The 20778-nt window shown below is 40.9% G+C and overlaps 1 protein-coding gene across 1 annotated transcript in view; it reads left to right on the top strand.

Annotated features, from left to right (window-relative positions):
* The window catches only part of hs3st2 (heparan sulfate (glucosamine) 3-O-sulfotransferase 2), a 60547-nt gene extending 40018 nt beyond the window's left edge, over positions 1–20529 (top strand). The window contains exon 2 of the mRNA XM_062990335.1: positions 19911–20529. Within this exon, the coding sequence (XP_062846405.1) occupies positions 19911–20529 (619 nt within the window). The remainder of the gene's footprint in view (positions 1–19910) is intronic.
* The last annotated feature ends 249 nt before the right edge of the window (positions 20530–20778 follow it).

The raw sequence follows: 20778 nt of genomic DNA, 5'->3' as shown, positions 1-20778 counted from the left end.
TCATAAAGATACAGTGCAAAGTCTGAGGCCTCAGATTTCAGAATAATTGTTTGAGAGAAATTTATGTTAAGGTCACAGTTAAAAAGTGATAGTAGTCATTTCCAAAAATTGGAGAACTCGATGAAGGCAATTCTATTAGTAATTAATCTTTTTTTACAGTTATAAAATAGAAATATAAGACAGCTTAAAAATTAATAATTTATTTTCACAAACAAAGATAATATTAATGGTTTTGGAATATGTTGTTCAACGGTCGTGTTCTGTACTTTTAAACACTTTTAGTTTTTATTAATTCATCCATAATAATTCAATACTTATTTTTATTTTGTTTATGCACTTTCTCCCCTTTTTCTCCCTTTTAGCGTGTCCAATTGCCCGATTGAGTCACTTTTTCTCTCCACCAATGCCAATCCCCGCTCTGATTGAGGAGAACGAAGCTAACCCACACCCCCTCCGACACGTGGGCAGCAGCCGTATGCATTTTGTCACCCACACTTTGATGAGTGCAATGCGGATCAGCCCTGTGTACGGAGAGACACACCCTGACAGCACTCTTTTCCCGTCTCTGTGCAGGCGCCAATCAGCCAGCAGAGGTCATAATTGCATTAGTCATGAGAGACCCCCCCCATCCAGCTTTAATATCCCACTCCTATCTGAACAACAAGCCAATTGATATGATGTATTCGAGATCCCAGCTCTGGTGTTCAGCGTGTGTTTTACCGCTGCGCCACCTGAGCGGCAATGATTCAATACTTAACCTGCACGTAGAAGTACAGTTAGAACTAAGTCATGTTGAACCACAAATGGCTTCCTACTCATTAGATTATGTGCTTGCTATCCAGGTTCAAATCTGAGCAGTGCTGTGGACAGCTGGGTATCTACACAGATATAAATTGCTATTACTGAGAATAGAGCTGGGGGGTGCCCTGTCTAGGGGATTCCTACCTTGCAGCCAGTGTTTACTGGTGGAACCAGACCTGCCACAACACAAAATTATGTTCACACGGTAAAATTGGCATGATAATTATAAGTAATAATTATAAGTATAGATTGCTACCCACAAAAGCTGATAAAATGTAACATTTGTTTTTGTGCTGCATTGTAAATATGAATCTTGTCATTACAATCTATTAATTTAGTATAGTGCTTTATCCTGCTCAAGGTGACTGTAGTCCAGAAAAACTAAGACCCGAGGCAGGGATACACACTGGACAAAATGCCAATCCATCACAAGTTACACACTGATTGACTCACACCTTGGGGCAATTTTAACAAGCCAATCCAACTCCTGAATATTTTTTGGAGGTAGGAAACCAGAGTACCCAGAAAACCCCACACAGAGAAAATCCATCAGCTGTACCCAATGCACCAATTTTTACCAATACCAAAACTCTTTATAATCTGTGCACAATGTAATGAGAGAGAAAAAAAAGCTTTTTTAGTTATTTTGTGAAATGAAAGGGCATAACCAATTTATCTAACACAGTATGGTGCTGTGCCTGTGCTAAGGAAACTGGTGTGTCCTTTCATTTTCCAACCTGCACTACATTGTTTGGGCGCTATGTGCAATTTGATGAGCAATTTAAAAGTGCTGCGTGACAATGTACTTCTTTAAATAAAGTTGAGTTCTTATAAAGTATCCAAGCAGCCTGTCTTATCGTGTGTTTCACAAGTTCAGAAAGTTAAACACAAAAGGAAAATAGACATTTAGTCAGCATAGAACTTTGTCTGAAAGTGTCCAGTGACATGATCTGTGATCATTTTATGAAACTAAAATTTAAGTATTGTTACTGACTTAAAATGTCATGTTAGAGCAAAGCTGACATGACATTTAACTAAAACCTATTTAGAAAGGACTTTGTGGTCAAATACTTTCATTTTTTTATTTTATGTTCATGTTTTACCACCGCTTTATTCTAATCAGGGTTGCTGTGGGTCCACATTGCCCAGAATCTCTGGGTGCAATGCAGTACCACACCCCGGGCCTGCAATCTATTGTGGGGCCTTAGCCATTTTCCCCCCTTTCTTAGACAAAGCTATTCATGTTTTATGTAGACACCCGACCGGCCGATTAGACCACTGGGGATTCAAATGCTGGACTGCAGCAGTAGTGGGCTAGTGTAATTTACTGTCAGATGATCAAGCTGTGGGTCAAGATGCACTAAACTATTTCTGCCCATTTTCAGCATTGGCCACGTAATGTGTTTGGGTATGGGTACATTTTAGTCAATAAGCAGATGATCAAGATCCGTGAGGAAGTGTATAAAACATTAATTATTGACAAAATGGAATAACAACTATACAGATAACCTGGTAGCATATGCTCTAAACAAAATGCTGGTAGGAGGTTACATGAGTTAGCACTAATTGATATATGATGTGTAGTAATAGGAAACAGCTGCTAATCATATGAGAATGATGATTTTGATGATATATGCACTGTGCACTTTATTTGCCATAGAAACTTGCCTTATTGGTTTTTACAAAACAAAAATTTTTCCATAGAACAAACAGGTTACAATGGGAGTGGTAGTTCAGCATTTAAGGTTCTGGTTGAAGCTACACCACCCTAAGTGTCCACTCCACTGTCAAGCCTATGAGCAAGCCTCAGTTGCTTGAATTGTAAGTCACTTTGGATAAAATCATCTACTAAATGCAATAAATGTAATGTTACGACACACAGACAGCTGGGAATGGCTGCATACCAGTACACAAAAGTTCATTTTCACATAATTTTACTGCCTTACATTTTTAAGTTAAAAATGCCCTTTTGTAAATCAGTAAGGGATTTTCTAATCCAACTTTTTAATTATAGATCCAATTCTAACTCAGATCTCTGCAAATATGCCAACTCCACTATCCTATACAGACATTATCTTAGTATCTGGGCTAATACAATTTGCCTGACAGGACAAAGTTGCTTAAAAACTTAAACTTTAATTATGATGACTTAAATTGCATGGATAAAAAAATATTCCACAGCATTACATACAGTAAAGTCCAGTACCACAACAGCAAATAAGTAATACTACTGTTAATAAAATTACATTATGATTCTAGCCTGAATTGGTTATTCCTATGTGTAAGTGGATGAGTGTTTGGTACCGTATGGTGAATTAGGTCCTTGTCTTGCTCCCAATGTTTCCATGTAGGCTTCAACCCCACAGCAACACTGTTCAGAATGTAGATGTTACTAAAGTTAAATTAATTAATCAAGAATGTTAAGGACGAAAAACTATGCAGTCATGTAGGCTATTTAGCTAACGTGTTACTTTGACATATTACGGTGTTAACTAAAATGTTCAATAATAGTGACAGTCGGGTGATAAGAGAGTAATTTGTAAGACCTATGATCGCTAAAGAGGCCGATAAATTAAAAAAAAAAAAAAAAAAAAACTTAAAAGAGAAATAAATGCCACTCAGGTGGCACAGCGGTAAAAACACATGCTGGAACCAGAGCTGGGATCTCGAATATATCGTATCGAATCTCAGCTCTGCCTGCCAGCTAGGCTAAGCAGCCACATGAACAACGATTGGCCTGTTGTTCAGATATGGGTGGGATTAAGCCAAACATGGTCTCTCTCTCTCATAGCTAATGCAATTACGACCTCTGCTGGCTGATTGATGGCGCCTGCACAGAAATGAGAAAAGAGTGCTGTCAGGGTGTGTCTCTCCGTACACAGTGCTGAGCTGCACAGCACTCGTCAAAGTGTAGGTAATAAGATGCATACGGCATTCTGCCCACATGTCATAGGGGCGTGGGTTAGCTTCGTTCTCCTCAGTCAGAGCAGGGATCGGCATTGGTAAAGAGGGAGCATGAAGCAATCGGGCAATTGGTCGCGCTAAAACTAAATAAATGAATTCATAAAAAAAAGAGAAATAAATGTCACCCTGATGCAACATAGTCTTTCACATAGTTTAAAATTTGGACAGCAAACTAGATTTCATGTTTTGATGATTTTCTACTTGAAAATAAGCCAACATACTCTACAGGGATAAAACGTTTATCTGCAAATGCATACATTATATATTTATTTGTTAAATGTAACGTTCAATGGCAAATTTATAGAACTTATACCATTTTTTCCCAGATGTGTAAAGCTTTATCAAACAAACACGGGCTTACTCGTGTAACACAACTTGATGAGGAGTGTTTCAAAAATTGTATAATACAAACAATACAGTATAAACAAGATTTGGGATCATTTCAGTTTGTAGCTTGAGAATCCAGTGCAGTTAAAGACCAAAAACAAGCCACAGATTTAGCATCACAAATACTGAATGTCACAAGCTGGTTTTAGACCAAAAATGTCTAAATTAAAAATTTCCAGCATTGTCTGTTTAAAGTTTAGACATAGCCCAACCAAGATTAGCAATTTAACTTGGGTAATAAAGCAGGTTACAGTTATAGTGTACACAAGGCAAGAGAGGTATGGCTAATTATACTGCATTAATGTGTTCCACCAACACACAAGTTTTGATTAGTGGCATGTATTTAAACATGCAATAAAGCTGTTTGGAGGAGAGGCACTGCTCTATTCTGTGCAAGATTAATTGTTGCCTCTGGCCCTGAACTGGTAAGGCTAACTGAGGCACCCTGGCCAGCTGAACACCGTTCATAAATCAAGCTAAATGGATCGATATTTCAGGAACCGTGTAGGTAACTTATAGTCATTCCTATCGCAAGAAAGCCCATTAAAAACTGGGAATGACTCACAACTGATGGAGACTAGAGGTTATTCTCTTAGCCCATGTTTTATTGCCTTGAGACAGTCAATATACTATTAATCTGTATTACTGCTTTTTGCTAATAAGATACAGATAACTTAGCCTATGCTAGGCCGTAGCAATAAAAGTTTAGCTTAACATGTTGACACTGATTTAATAACCCATATACTTCTTTACTAAACGATACTTTCGACTGCCACAAAAGCCATAAAATGGAAAGAGAGGAAATTGACTGCCAACGACTAATAGATGATTCATATGAAGAGTGTTACAAGCTGTCAGAGCAATCATTACAGCTTTGATTCGTATGAAAAACATAATCCCAGTGAGGTTCAGTACTAAGTCCAGGTTTTTAAGTCCCATCTGTGGCTTGTGATTGTCCATTTAAGGGTCTTATTGGATTCACTATGACGCATACCAGCATGATCTTATTAGCAAAGTAACACTTAGACTAATTTATACTTGATTACGATTGCATTAATCCGCAAAAATGGGTGTGTAATGCAACCAAGAAACTTTAAAACAGATTTAAATGTATTTGCTCAAACCCTGTCAGGAGGTTTGAGCCAGTTAGCACACAAATGGCTCCAAAACACATCAGACAAGCAAACGTATTTCCAGCATTTGTGCATGTAACTCGTATTGTAGTGCTTGACAAAGGTTTGCAAAAGTAATCCCTTGCCCATGTGATTATATCAGCTATTGATGAATAACTGTTCTTGATGCGGGGTCTGAGGGATCGGCAATCAGCTTAGGCGTGCGTCCCTGCCCTTTACTCACTGAAATTCTTCTAGATTCCATTAATCATTTGATATTATGAAAAGGAAAAAATGCAAATTTCTTCCATTATTTCTTTTAGGAACATTGTTTTTAAATATTCTTGCACATTTAGTGACAAACTGGAGATCCTCATCTATGTTACTCAAACACTTCTTCAAATACTGTACATAAGTATACTGTACATCAATACTGTATTGATGTACCAAATCATGACCACCTGTTGACATCACTTGTTTAAAATCACATTATTATTTCATTATTTAGGTTTTTTTCCATAATTACTAGCTCTAAATTGCCCATGTCCCAACATTTTTGGAAAGTGTTGCAGGTCTGATATGCTGGATGTATATAGACGAAAGAAATGAAGTCTGCAATGAAATAAAAGTCAAAGTCATTTTTTTCTGATTTGGGGATTGTAATAGCAGGGCTCACCTGACAAGACATGCAGATTTTAAACAGCGACCTAGTTTTGTCCAGTTTGAAGTCTGAGTCAGTGCTGTCAGACATGTTTACACCAAAACCTCTAAATGAGCTGTAGATCAAATTAATAAAATTCAACATTATTTCCACACACCTTCTATTGCACTAATGAGCATATCTACCCTCAGGTTCCCAGCTAGTAAAAATCATTATGGAAATGTTTTTTTTTTTTTTTTAAACAACAGTAATGCTTAGCCTTATTCAAAGGCCCCAAAATTAATTCCAAAACAGTAAAAATTGAAGAATTATTTACAAATTCAATCTTTTTTAAGATCTTGGGCGTGTTCAAAAACCTAGTGAGCTCTCTACATAAACAGCATTTTATTTTATTCTACGCGCGCTCCCGAGAAGTAGCCTGTTCAAGTTCCTAGATGCCTTAATATGCTGTCTACTAAGTCACCTTAAAAACTGAACAATATTTTTACAGAATTACGAGAGAGCATCCAATGCTGCCTTAACGGTGAAGGCAATCCCAACATTCAGTGCGGAACAACTTTTCTCACAAAAAAATACAAAATATGGCGGACAGTGCGGAGAAACAAGTTGTTTTCAAACGTAAATAAATTATTATTGATTTTTAATTGGTTTGAATGGCATGAGGCTAACTGTGTTCGCTTAGTAAGCGAAAACTGATGGAATCACTGTGTAAGTAGTGCGTTCGAATAACCTGACTTAAGTCAATGACTTGTTAAAATCCTCTCTACTTATGCCTAGTTTACATTACATGATTTTTGCCCTGATTTTCAGTACACAAACAACTTTGATCGCTCGCTACTTGTTGACGTGCATTTTTGGACGTGGTATCATTAAACCTCTTGTCACTTCTCACATTTGTTTTCGTGACAAAACGTAGTTTGGGAGACCAGAGAAGCTCGCCTGCGATTCCAGTTGGTGATAGATCGTGTAGTGTGAAACCCCCTATCACCGATCAGTCGTGTGACTACCGATTACAAGAGATCCAGTCGTGTAGTATGAACTGTGCAGCGACCTGACGACATGGAAAGTCGTGTAGTGTGAATTTGGCATTAGGCAGCTGCCTATGTAGGCAGTAAGACAGCAAGGTTTTTGAACACACCCAATGTTTGATAAGTAGAAACAGGTCTGTGTTAAATGTTTAATTGTTCTAGAAACCCTAAATTTATTACACTCCTGATTTAAGGTATTGTAAAAGTGGGGTCCTGAAAGCAAGTTTTGCTGGTGACAGCATTGAGCTGTTTCACTGGCAGCCTTGTGGCTTTCTGCTGCAAGGAAAAAACCCTCATTCGAACAGGAAATACTACACTACCTTTACTATATACAATGCCATTACAAGTGCTTACTTCACTGTTACTAAACAATACATCAATTTTATGTCCTGCTCACTAGTTTAAGTCTGAACAACTCCAAAGTTGGAGGATTTGATCGTTCTTTCCAGGAAAACTTTGTAATGATAATGACCTATTTCAAGTGTCCCAGATTTCCCAAAGCCGTTCTCTGTATTGTGCATCTGTAATGCAGGTGATGGTGATTTACGACCAAGAGTGCAGGATGTGGCTGAGATTTGATAATTTTCTTATGCCCTTCAGCATCAAACACACTAGGGAGATAAGGGACTAGAAATATTGGCTGAAAGTATTAAAAGCCTCTGTGTGTGTGTGTGTAGATTGTCTGACTGTAACAGAATCTCAATTTGTCAAGGAGACTTACACCTATGAGCACTTACTGTTTTTATTCTGTATCCTCTTGATTCTTGTATTCCTCTTGCTAATAATTAAAACTTAAATGTCAGTGTTTTTTCTTGTCTTGCAAGGGTGATTGTTTTATTCTGGAGTTGCTGCTGATGACTGTATTTGGTGAACTATACAACTACAACTTTTTAAGCTTACTGTACATATTGGTTTTATTGAAAGGCTTTTTTTAAGATTCAGCTAGCTATCAGTAATTTACATTTTAGGCATTTAGTAGATGCCTTTATCCGAAGCGACTTACAGTACAATTACAGTATACAGTCTGAGCAATCAAGGGTTAAGGACCTTGCTCAAGGGCCCAACAGCAGCAGCAACCTGGCAGTGGTGGGGTTTGAACCAGCGACCTAGTCCAGCACCTTAACCACTAGGCTATGGCTTGCTAATACTGGAATGTATAATCTATTTGAACCAATTTGTTTATTACAGCTTGTTAATCGGTTGATTTATTAAGAGGGCTTAATTAATCTCACAGGGCAAGTTGGTGTTTAAGTACTTTGCCTTTAATAAACAAAACGATAATTTAAACATGTTCGGTTTGAGAAACATTAAATCTATTACATATAAAACATTTTGGCTGTACTTTCCTCACAAACTGTCCTGTGTAATGCTGTCCAACCTTGTCAGTAAGTTTTAACTACCTGTCCCTTTTCACAGATAATGATCACTCATGCTTAAACTATGCTGTAATGAATTTTCACACAGTTCCCTTTACAACAAAGTATATTTTAGATTTTTGTGACTGAGGCTGCATTTACATGATATACAGCAAACCCGCTTTGTGCTGACTGTTCCGTTATCTTCTTTTGGAGTACTTTGTCACTGTTCAACATTAAGCTTTGTGTCCCGCCTAGATTCACCGATTCGCTGCTCAGTTTTTTACAGCTTTCCACTGAGCCAAGTTACATTGATTCAGCATTGCCCTAGTTTGATGCTGACTTTTTCAAAGCACCTCCAATCAGAGATGGAGACTCGAGTCATTTCAAATGACTCGGACTCGACTCATGACTCGCAAAAAAATGACTCGTAAACAACAAGACTCCCTAGCGTCAGCATGTGTTAACATTAGTTACATGTGACAATTTTATATATACAGTGTATCACAAAAGTGAGTACACCCCTCACATTTCTGCAGATATTTAAGTATATCTTTTCATGGGACAACACTGACAAAATGACACTTTGACACAATGAAAAGTAGTCTGTGTGCAGCTTATATAACAGTGTAAATTTATTCTTCCCTCAAAATAACTCAATATACAGCCATTAATGTCTAAACCACCGGCAACAAAAGTGAGTACACCCCTAAGAGACTACACCCCTAAATGTCCAAATTGAGCACTGCTTGTCATTTTCCCTCCAAAATGTCATGTGATTTGTTAGTGTTACTAGGTCTCAGGTGTGCATAGGGAGCAGGTGTGTTCAATTTAGTAGTACAGCTCTCACACTCTCTCATACTGGTCACTGAAATTTCCAACATGGCACCTCATGGCAAAGAACTCTCTGAGGATCTTAAAAGACGAATTGTTGCGCTACATGAAGATGGCCAAGGCTACAAGAAGATTGCCAAAACCCTGAAACTGAGCTGCAGCACAGTGGCCAAGATCATCCAGCGTTTTAAAAGAGCAGGGTCCACTCAGAACAGACCTCGCGTTGGTCGTCCAAAGAAGCTGAGTGCACGTGCTCAGCGTCACATCCAACTGCTGTCTTTGAAAGATAGGCGCAGGAGTGCTGTCAGCATTGCTGCAGAGATTGAAAAGGTGGGGGGTCAGCCTGTCAGTGCTCAGACCATACGCCGCACACTACATCAAATTGGTCTGCATGGCTGTCACCCCAGAAGGAAGCCTCTTCTGAAGTCTCTACACAAGAAAGCCCGCAAACAGTTTGCTGAAGACATGTCAACAAAGGACATGGATTACTGGAACCATGTCCTATGGTCTGATGAGACCAAGATTAATTTGTTTGGTTCAGATGGTCTCAAGCATGTGTGGCGGCAATCAGGTGAGGAGTACAAAGATAAGTGTGTCATGCCTACAGTCAAGCATGGTGGTGGGAATGCCATGGTCTGGGGCTGCATGAGTGCAGCAGGTGTTGGGGAGTTACATTTCATTGAGGGACACATGAACTCCAATATGTACTGTGAAATACTGAGCAGAGCATGATCCCCTCCCTCCGGAAACTGGGTCGCAGGGCAGTGTTCCAGCATGATAATGACCCCAAACACACCTCTAAGACGACCACTGCTTTATTGAAGAGGCTGAGGGTAAAGGTGATTGACTGGCCAAGCATGTCTCCAGACCTAAACCCAATAGAACATCTTTGGGGCATCCTCAAGCGGAAGGTGGAGGAGCGCAAAGTCTCGAATATCCGCCAGCTCCGTGATGTCGTCATGGAGGAGTGGAAAAGCATTCCAGTGGCAACCTGTGAAGCTCTGGTAAACTCCATGCCCAGGAGAGTTAAGGCAGTTCTGGGAAATAATGGTGGCCACACAAAATATTGACACTTCAGGAACTTTCACTAAGGGGTGTACTCACTTTTGTTGCCGGTGGTTTAGACATTAATGGCTGTATATTGAGTTATTTTGAGGGAAAAATAAATTTACACTGTTATATAAGCTGCACACAGATTACTTTTCATTGTGTCAAAGTGTCATTTTGTCAGTGTTGTCCCATGAAAAGATATACTTAAATATCTGCAGAAATGTGAGGGGTGTACTCACTTTTGTGATACACTGTATATATATATAAATATATATATACAGTGTATCACAAAAGTGAGTACACCCCTCACATTTCTGCAGATATTGAAGTATATCTTTTCATGGGACAACACTGACAAAATGACACTTTGACACAATGAAAAGTAGTCTGTGTGCAGCTTATATAACAGTGTAAATTTATTCTTCCCTCAAAATAACTCAATATACAGCCATTAATGTCTAAACCACCAGCAACAAAAGTGAGTACACCCCTTAGTGAAAGTTCCTGAAGTGTCAATATTTTGTGTGGCCACCATTATTTCCCAGAACTGCCTTAACTCTCCTGGGCATGGAGTTTACCAGAGCTTCACAGGTTGCCACTGGAATGCTTTTCCACTCCTCCATGACGACATCACGGAGCTGGCGGATATTCGAGACTTTGCGCTCCTCCACCTTCCGCTTGAGGATGCCCCAAAGATGTTCTATTGGGTTTAGGTCTGGAGACATGCTTGGCCAGTCCATCACCTTTACCCTCAGCCTCTTCAATAACGCAGTGGTCGTCTTAGAGGTGTGTTTGGGGTCATTATCATGCTGGAACACTGCCCTGCGACCCAGTTTCCGGAGGGAGGGGATCATGCTCTGCTTCAGTATTTCACAGTACATATTGGAGTTCATGTGTCCCTCAATGAAATGTAACTCCCCAACACCTGCTGCACTCATGCAGCCCCAGACCATGGCATTCCCACCACCATGCTTGACTGTAGGCATGACACACTTATCTTTGTACTCCTCACCTGATTGCCGCCACACATGCTTGAGACCATCTGAACCAAACAAATTAATCTTGGTCTCATCAGACCATAGGACATGGTTCCAGTAATCCATGTCCTTTGTTGACATGTCTTCAGCAAACTGTTTGCGGGCTTTCTTGTGTAGAGACTTCAGAAGAGGCTTCCTTCTGGGGTGACAGCCATGCAGACCAATTTGATGTAGTGTGCGGCGTATGGTCTGAGCACTGACAGGCTGACCCCCCACCTTTTCAATCTCTGCAGCAATGCTGACAGCACTCCTGCGCCTATCTTTCAAAGACAGCAGTTGGATGTGATGCTGAGCACGTGCACTCAGCTTCTTTGGACGACCAACGCGAGGTCTGTTCTGAGTGGACCATGCTCTTTTAAAACGCTGGATGATCTTGGCCACTGTGCTGCAGCTCAGTTTCAGGGTGTTGGCAATCTTCTTGTAGCCTTGGTTATCTTCATGTAGCGCAACAATTCGTCTTTTAAGATCCTCAGAGAGTTCTTTGCCATGAGGTGCCATGTTGGAACTTTCAGTGACCAGTATGAGAGAGTGTGAGAGCTGTACTACTAAATTGAACACACCTGCTCCCTATGCACACCTGAGACCTAGTAACACTAACAAATCACATGACATTTTGGAGGGAAAATGACAAGCAGTGCTCAATTTGGACATTTAGGGGTGTAGTCTCTTAGGGGTGTACTCACTTTTGTTGCCGGTGGTTTAGACATTAATGGCTGTATATTGAGTTATTTTGAGGGAAGAATAAATTTACACTGTTATATAAGCTGCACACAGACTACTTTTCATTGTGTCAAAGTGTCATTTTGTCAGTGTTGTCCCATGAAAAGATATACTTCAATATCTGCAGAAATGTGAGGGGTGTACTCACTTTTGTGATACACTGTATATACAGTGAAGCCCGAAATTATTCATACCCCTGGCAAATTTTGACTTAAAGTTACTTTTATTCAACCAGCAATTTTTTTTTTGGACCGGAAATGACACAGGCGTCTCCCAGAAGATAATAAGACGATGTACAAGAGGCATCATTATGGAAAAAAATATTTCTCAGCTTTTATTTACATTTGAACAAAAAGTGGCATGTCCAAAATTATTCATACCCTTCTCAATAATTAATAGAAAAGCCTTTATTGGCTATTACAGCAATCAAACGCTTCCTATAATTGCTGACCAGCTTTTTGCATGTCTCCACTGGTATTTTTGCCCATTCATCTTTAGCGATGAGCTCCAACTCTTTCAGGTTGGAGGGTCTCCTTGCCATCACCCTGATCTTTAGCTCCCTCCACAGATTCTCAATTGGATTCAAGTCAGGACTCTGGCTGGGCCACTGCAAAACGTTAAAGTTTTTGTCCGCTAACCATTTCTTCACCACTTTTGCTGTGTGTTTTGGGTCGTTGTCGTGCTGAAATGTCCACTGGTGCCCAAGGCCAAGTTTCTCTGCAGACTGCCTGATGTTGTTGTTGAGAATCTTGATGTATTGATCTTTTTTCATGATGCCGTTTACTGTGATTAGGTTCCCTGGTCCATTGGCTGAAAAACACCCCCAAATCATTAGGTTCCCACCACCATGTTTGACAGTGGGGATGGTGTTCTTAGGGTTGAAGGCTTCTCCTTTTTTACGCCAAATGAAGGATACATCATTGTGGCCAAACAATTCAATTTTTGTTTCATCTGACCATAAAACAGAAGACCAGAAGTCTTCTTCTTTGTCCAGATGAGCATTTGCAAAGGCCAAGCGAGCTTTTGTGTGCCTTTTCTGGAGAAGTGGCGTCCTCCTTGGTCTGCGTCCGTGGAACCCAGCAGTGTGCAGTGTCCGTTGGACTGTCTGCCTTGAGACGTTGCCACCAGCAGAGCCCAGATTCACCAGGATGGCCTTGGTGGTGATCCTTGGATTCTTTTTCACCTCTCTCACTATCCTCCTGGCCAGCACAGGTGTCACTTTTGGCTTCCGACCACGTCCTCTGAGATTTTCCACAGTGCAGAACGTCTTGTATTTTTTAAATAATACTTTGCACTGTAGCCACTGGAACTTGAAAACATTTAGATATGGCCTTATAGCCCTTTCCTGACTTGTGAGCTGCCACAATGCACAGCCGCAGGTCCTTAGTGAGCTCCTTTGTCTTAGCCATGACTGTCCACAAACCAACTGCAGAGAGTTGCTGTTTTTCACCTGTTGAGTTGATTAAAACAGCTGTTCCCAATGAATCAGGGTAATTAGGATGCTTTAGAACAGCTTGGACTATTTGGAATGGTATAGAACTTTGGATTTTCCCATAGACTGTGACAGTTTGCAAAGGGTATGAATAATTTTGGACATGCCACTTTTTGTTTAAATGTAAATAAAAGCTGGGAAATATTTTTTTCCATAATGATGCCTCTTGTACATCGTCTTATTATCTTCTGGAAGACACCTGTGTCATTTCTGGTCAAAAAAAAAATTGCTGGTTGAATAAAAGTAACTTTAAGTCAAAATTTGCCAGGGGTATGAATAATTTCGGGCTTCACTGTATATATATACAGTGTATCACAAAAGTGAGTACACCCCTCACATTTCTGCAAATATTTCATTATATCTTTTCATGGGACAACACTATAGACATGAAACTTGGATATAACTTAGAGTAGTCAGTGTACAGCTTGTATAGCAGTGTAGATTTACTGTCTTCTGAAAATAACTCAACACACAGCCATTAATGTCTAAATAGCTGGCAACATAAGTGAGTACACCCCACAGTGAACATGTCCAAATTGTGCCCAAATGTGTCGTTGTCCCTCCCTGGTGTCATGTGTCAAGGTCCCAGGTGTAAATGGGGAGCAGGGCTGTTAAATTAGGTGTTTTGGGTACAATTCTCTCATACTGGCCACTGGATATTCAACATGGCACCTCATGGCAAAGAACTCTCTGAGGATGTGAGAAATAGAATTGTTGCTCTCCACAAAGATGCTAACACCCTGAAACTGAGCTACAGCATGGTGGCCAAGGTCATACAGCGGTTTTCCAGGACAGTTTCATAAGTTATATCCAAGTTTCATGTCTATAGTGTTGTCCCATGAAAAGATATAATAAAATATTTGCAGAAATGTGAGGGGTTCCACCTTCCACTTGAGGATGCGCCACAGGTGGTCAATTGGGTTTAGTCCATCACCTTTACCTTCAGCTTCCTCAGCAAGGCAGTTGTCATCTTGGAGGTTGTGTTTGGGGTCGTTATCCTGTTGGAAAACTGCCATGAGGCCCAGTTTTCGAAGGGAGGGCATCATGCTCTGTTTCAGAATGTCCCAGTACATGTTGGAATTCATGTTTCCCTCAATGAACTGCAGCTCCCCAGTGCCAGCAACACTCATGCAGCCCAAGACCATGATGCTACCACCACCATGCTTGACTGTAGGCAAGATACAGTTGTCTTGGTACTTCTCACCAGGGCGCCGCCACACATGCTGGACACCATCTGAGCCAAACAAGTTTATCTTGGTCTCGTCAGACCACAGGGCATTCCAGTAATCCATGTTCTTGGACTGCTTGTCTTCAGCAAACTGTTTCCGGGCTTTCTTGTGCGTCAGCTTCCTTCTGGGATGACGACCATGCAGACCGAGTTGATGCAGTGTGCGGCGTATGGTCTGAGCACTGACAGGCTGACCTCCCACGTCTTCAACCTCTGCAGCAATGCTGGCAGCACTCATGTGTCTATTTTTTAAAAGCCAACCTCTGGATATGACGCAGAACACGTGGACTTAACTTCTTTGGTCGACCCTGGCGAAGCCTGTTCCGAGTGGAACCTGTCCTGGAAAACCACTGTATGACCTTGGCCACCATGTTGTCGCTCAGTTTCAGGGTGTTAGCAATCTTCTTATAGCCCAGGCTATATAACCTTACATCTTTGTGGAGAGCAACAATTCTATTTCTCACATCCTCAGAGAGTTCTTTGCCATGAGGTGCCATGTTGAATATCCAGTGGCCAGTATGAGAGAATTGTACCCAAAACACCAAATTTAACAGCCCTGCTCCCCATTCACACCTGGGACCTTGACACATGACACCAGGGAGGGACAACGACACATTTGGGCACAATTTGGACATGTTCACTGTGGGGTGTACTCACTTATGTTGCCAGCTATTTAGACATTAATGGCTGTGTGTTGAGTTATTTTCAGAAGACAGTAAATCTACACTGCTATACAAGCTGTACACTGACTACTCTAAGTTATATCCAAGTTTCATGTCTATAGTGTTGTCCCATGAAAAGATATAATGAAATATTTGCAGAAATGTGAGGGGTGTACTCACTTTTGTGATACACTGTATATACACATACACAATGGGTAAATGTTACAACCAGTTTCCGGCGTTGAAGTTCACTTCATTTGAACATTTTCGTTACCTTTGGATTGGAATCTCACTTAAAATGGTGGAATACCCTACTTAGTGCACTTTACAGGAACAACTGGGGTAAATGGAACACTCCTACAGAATTGGCACCAATGGTTGAAAGAAGGAAAGACCGCTTTCTGAACCAACCATTTAATTTTTAGTAAGAAATGCTGTTATTTGCATTTATTCAGTTTGCGTCACGCAGATGATGTGTCAATGAAACGCTTGAATGGCTCCTCTAATGAGTTCGTGTTTTACTTCACAACCGGGAAAAGTTTGGAGGTTTTTAATTATAAGCACATTTACAAAATAACGGATTATATTCCTAATGGGACACACGGTTATAAATTTTATAGCATCTGAAAGAACATAAGCTAAGGTAATAGTGGTTATGATTTTTTTTTTTTTTGCTGTGTTTTGGATTTTGGCCGCTGTGCACACAATGAAAACAAAACATATCAGTTTAAGCTTTTAACTGGTACCTTCTTATTATGGAAATTACATTCATTTTCACAATGACTAGGAAAGTAAAGGCACTAAGTAAAACGGCAAAATACAGTTGCTAATCTGTTGTTTTTTTATCTGAACTTACATATTATTTGTTTATTTCGATGCTACATTTCCAATATATGTTTTGTGTATATTATCTTGACTCGGACTCTAGTCTAAAGACTTGTGACTTGACTCAGAATCTATTCTAAAGACTTCACAAAGTTGAATCAGTTCATCTGGACACAAGTTTGTTGTAGTGATACGTTTCGTCACTCAATCTGAATGACTTCATTGCATAACAATGGAACCGGTGATCAGGTCCATATGCAAATCACAATGATTATTAATTACAATGGTCATGTGTGTCTTTCACATATGATTGGGGTATAGCTCCTATTACGGCGTTGTAAAATGGTGAGAGATGTACTCTTAGACCCCCTCCCTGGTTCAGGGATGGTGGTTCCCTCTTCACATAGATGGCCTCTTTGACTCCCTGTTCAAACCAGCGTTCCTCCTTGTCAAGGATCTGCACATCATCATCATTGAATGAGTGGCCGTTGGCTTGCAGGTGGGTGTAAATCATGGAGTCCTGGCCAGAAGAGGTCGATCTTCTATGTTGGGCCATCTGTTTCGCCAGTGGCTGTTTAGTTTCCCCAATGTACAGTTCCCAGCAATCCTCCCGGCACCTAACAGCATACACAACGTTACTCTGTGTTGGGGGCCTGAGAGTACATCTCTCACCATCTTACAATGCCGTAATAGGAGCTATACCCCAATCATATGTGAAAGACATATGTGTAATTAATGGTCATTGTGATTTGCATATGGACCTGATCACCGGTTTCATTGTTATGCAATGGGCGGTGATTGGTCGTTATGCAAATCAGCTGCATATAAGGTTGGGGTAGCCACCACCAGCTCAGACTGAAGAAGTCATTCGGATTGAGTGACGAAACGTATCTCTACAACAAACTTGTGTCCAGATGAACTGATTCAACTTTGTGGATTTGTGTACCTGGATTATTGAGCATGCATCAACAGATTCTAAAGACTTATGACTTGACTCGGACTTTAGTCTAAAGACTTGTGACATGACTCGGACTCTAGTCTAAAGACTTGTGACTTGACTCAGACTCTAGCCTAAAGAATTGTAAATTGGCTCGGACTCTAGTCTAAAGACTTGTGACATGACTCGGACTCTAGTCTAAAGATTTATGACTTGACTCGGACTCTAGCCTAAAGACTTGTGACTTGACTCGGACTCTAGTCTAAAGACTTGTGACTTGACTTGGACTCTAGTCTAAAGACTTGTGACTTGACTCGAACTCTAATCTAAAGACTTGTGACTTGACTCAGACTCTAGCCTAAAGAATTGTGAATTGGCTCGGACTCTAGTCTAAAGACTTGTGACTTGACTCGGACTTTAGTCTAAAGACTTGTGACTTGACTCGGACTCTAGCCTGAAGAATTGTGAATTGGCTCGGACTCTAGTCTAAAGACTTATGACTTGACTCGGACTCTAGCCTAAAGACTTGTGACTTGACTCGGACTCTAGTCTAAAGACTTGTGACTTGACTCGGACTCTAGTCTAAAGACTTGAGACTTGACTCGGACTCTAGCCTAAAGACTCGTGACTTGACTCGGACTCTAGTCTAAAGACTTGTGACTTGACTCGGACTCTAGTCTAAAGACTTATGACTTGACTCGGACTCTAGCCTAAAGACTTGTGACTTGACTCGGACTCTAGTATAAAGACTTGTGACTTGACTCGGACTCTATTCTAAAGACTTGAGACTTGACTCGGACTCTAGCCTAAAGAATTGTGAATTGGCTCGGACTCGGACTCGGACTCGGACTTTAGTCTAAAGACTTGTGACTTGACTCGGACTCTAGCCTGAAGAATTGTGAATTGGCTCGGACTCTAGTCTAAAGACTTATGACTTGACTCGGACTCTAGCCTAAAGACTTGTGACTTGACTCGGACTCTAGTCTAAAGACTTGTGACTTGACTCGGACTCTAGTCTAAAGACTTGAGACTTGACTCGGACTCTAGCCTAAAGACTCGTGACTTGACTCGGACTCTAGTCTAAAGACTTGTGACTTGACTCGGACTCTAGCCTAAAGACTTATGACTTGACTCGGACTCTAGCCTAAAGACTTGTGACTTGACTCGGACTCTAGTCTAAAGACTTGTGACTTGACTCGGACCCACATTTTGTGACTTGTGAACATCTCTGCCTTCAATAAGAAAAACTGTTTATATGACAGTCAGAAGTGACACACTGACAAGGCAAGAAGAAACTAATTCTCACTGTATCACAGCACCCAGAATCCTGTAATTGCTTGTTGTGTCTTGATAGTTCTTTAATTAATTGCATCACCCTTTGACCATGGTAACAATAAGATTTCTTGAACCCACTTAGTTTTTTTTTCTTCTCACATATCCAAATGACAACTAATACCTGTGCTTTTTTGTATTAAACTGCAATACATTTCATACAAATCAGCATGTAAATAAACAAAGAACAGCCAGCAGAAAACGGTTTTGCAGTGTATCATGACATGCTTTTAAATGCCGCAGTAAGCAGCAACAAGCGCCCAGCTTGTGAACACTTATCATTTGAAAGCAGCCTAGAGCTTTTCAAATATAGGCACAAACTAATTGGCTTATTGTCTAAGCCTCTTTATAGAACAGAAAAACTTTTCGATTGCAACAAGCAGAACAGAACTCACATGTGCAGTTGTGTTTTTACTTGTAACTTGCTGACTGCCAAGTCAAGCTCTTTATTCCATGTGCTGTTTGTTATTTTGTCCATCTGATGTAGCTTTGGTTTGTCACATCATATGAATAGGTTAGATTTATGAAAATGTAAGACTAATGCCAAGTTCACACTACACGACTTTCCAAGTCGTCATGTCGCTGTACAGTTAACACTACACAACTGGATCTCTAGTAATCGGGAGTCTTTCAAGTCGGTGTGGCTTTCACACTACTACACGACTGCTCAGCGATGGGGGTCACACACTACACGATCTAACATCAACTGGAATCGCAGGCAAGCTTCTCTGGTCTCCCAAACTACGCTTTGTCACGAAAACACACGTGAGAAGTGACGAGGGGTTTAATGATGCCATGTCCAAAAATGCACGTCAGCAAGTAGCGAGCGATCAAAGTTGTGCGCCGATGTGCAGCATAAAAGCAAGTAGGAAAAATAAATGAATCCGAGTGGATTTGGCAACACGACCAGCAGGGATTGTTGGTGTTATGTTTTGTAGAGAACGATAAGGTCAGAAATACTGTAAGACTTGAGTGTGTCCCTGTTCCACAACTCCTCCCCTGCGTTTCCCCTCACCCCGTATCTTGCGTTCTCAATGGCTGTTCAACACCGCACTTATTGCCAGTCGGCTGACTCATATCCAGATATCCAAGCTATCCAAGCTAGATAATTATCTTCAGTCGGCGAGCCGCTCGGATCGAGTTGTTGAGCAGTTCACACATAGCGATTGAGAGCCGAGTTTCGATCACCGAGCGAACGCCGAGTTGCTCCCGAGCTGGCAAATCTAGCGCCAACCAGTCGGCGAGCGAAAATCAGGGAAAAAATCATGTAGTGTGAACTAGGCATAAGCTGTAAAATGCTACTTAAAATGTCATAAAATCTAAAGATATGTGATATAAGACGGTACATAGCCTGTGTTATTAAAAATAACGTTTTTTAAATGTGAAGATCCTTTAAAGATCAAAGCTTACATCATTATTGAGTAGCATAAATCAGAAGTGCATTCAGGTCTCTCACCACTATCCTTTATCTCTGTTCTTCTCTAGAAGCCTAATGCCACGCACACTGGACAGCCAAATCACCATGGAGAAAACCCCAAGCTACTTTGTTACACGTGAGGCCCCACGCCGCATCGCCAGCATGTCCCAGGACACCAAACTCATTGTAGTGGTGCGCAATCCAGTGACACGAGCCATCTCCGACTACACACAGACTCTCTCCAAAAGGCCCGACATCCCCAGCTTTGAGGAACTCGCTTTCAAGAACAGGAGTCAGGGTTTGGTAGACACCTCGTGGAACGCCATCCGCATAGGCATGTACATCCTGCACCTGGAGAACTGGCTGCAATACTTCCGGCTCTCGCAGATCCACTTCGTGAGCGGCGAGCGACTCATCACTGATCCGGCCGGTGAGCTAGGACGCGTGCAGGACTTCCTGGGACTCAAACGTATCATCACAGACAAGCACTTCTATTTCAACAGAACGAAAGGCTTTCCCTGCTTGAAAAAGCCTGAGAGCAGCAGCACCCCACGCTGCCTAGGCAAGTCCAAAGGCAGGACACATGTGCAGATCGACCCGGAAGTCATCGAGCAGTTGCAGGAATTTTATAGACCTTTTAATGTAAAGTTTTATGAAATGGTGGGACATGACTTTAGGTGGGACTGACTAGAGCTCAGACTTTTTAAAAAAATGTTACATTTTTTCTAATTAAGATGCATCACTGGAGCGTTTCTGTCAATCAGAAAACCTCAAAAGACTCTTTAATTTAATTAAGACCAAAAGCTCATGAGGTATTAAAATAGCTTAAAATAGCTTATAAGCTTACGGAATGATTAAACACAGGCCAAATCCAAAGCCGTTCGTACTGTAGCTCAAGAGACTGTGCCATTCACTTACAAGTCTTTACTAAATTTA

This window comes from Trichomycterus rosablanca, chromosome 2, assembly GCF_030014385.1.
Source record: "Trichomycterus rosablanca isolate fTriRos1 chromosome 2, fTriRos1.hap1, whole genome shotgun sequence".
Classification (NCBI taxonomy): domain Eukaryota; kingdom Metazoa; phylum Chordata; class Actinopteri; order Siluriformes; family Trichomycteridae; genus Trichomycterus; species Trichomycterus rosablanca.
Note: the sequence above shows the minus strand (reverse complement) of the source record. Positions and strands in the feature narration are given on the sequence as shown.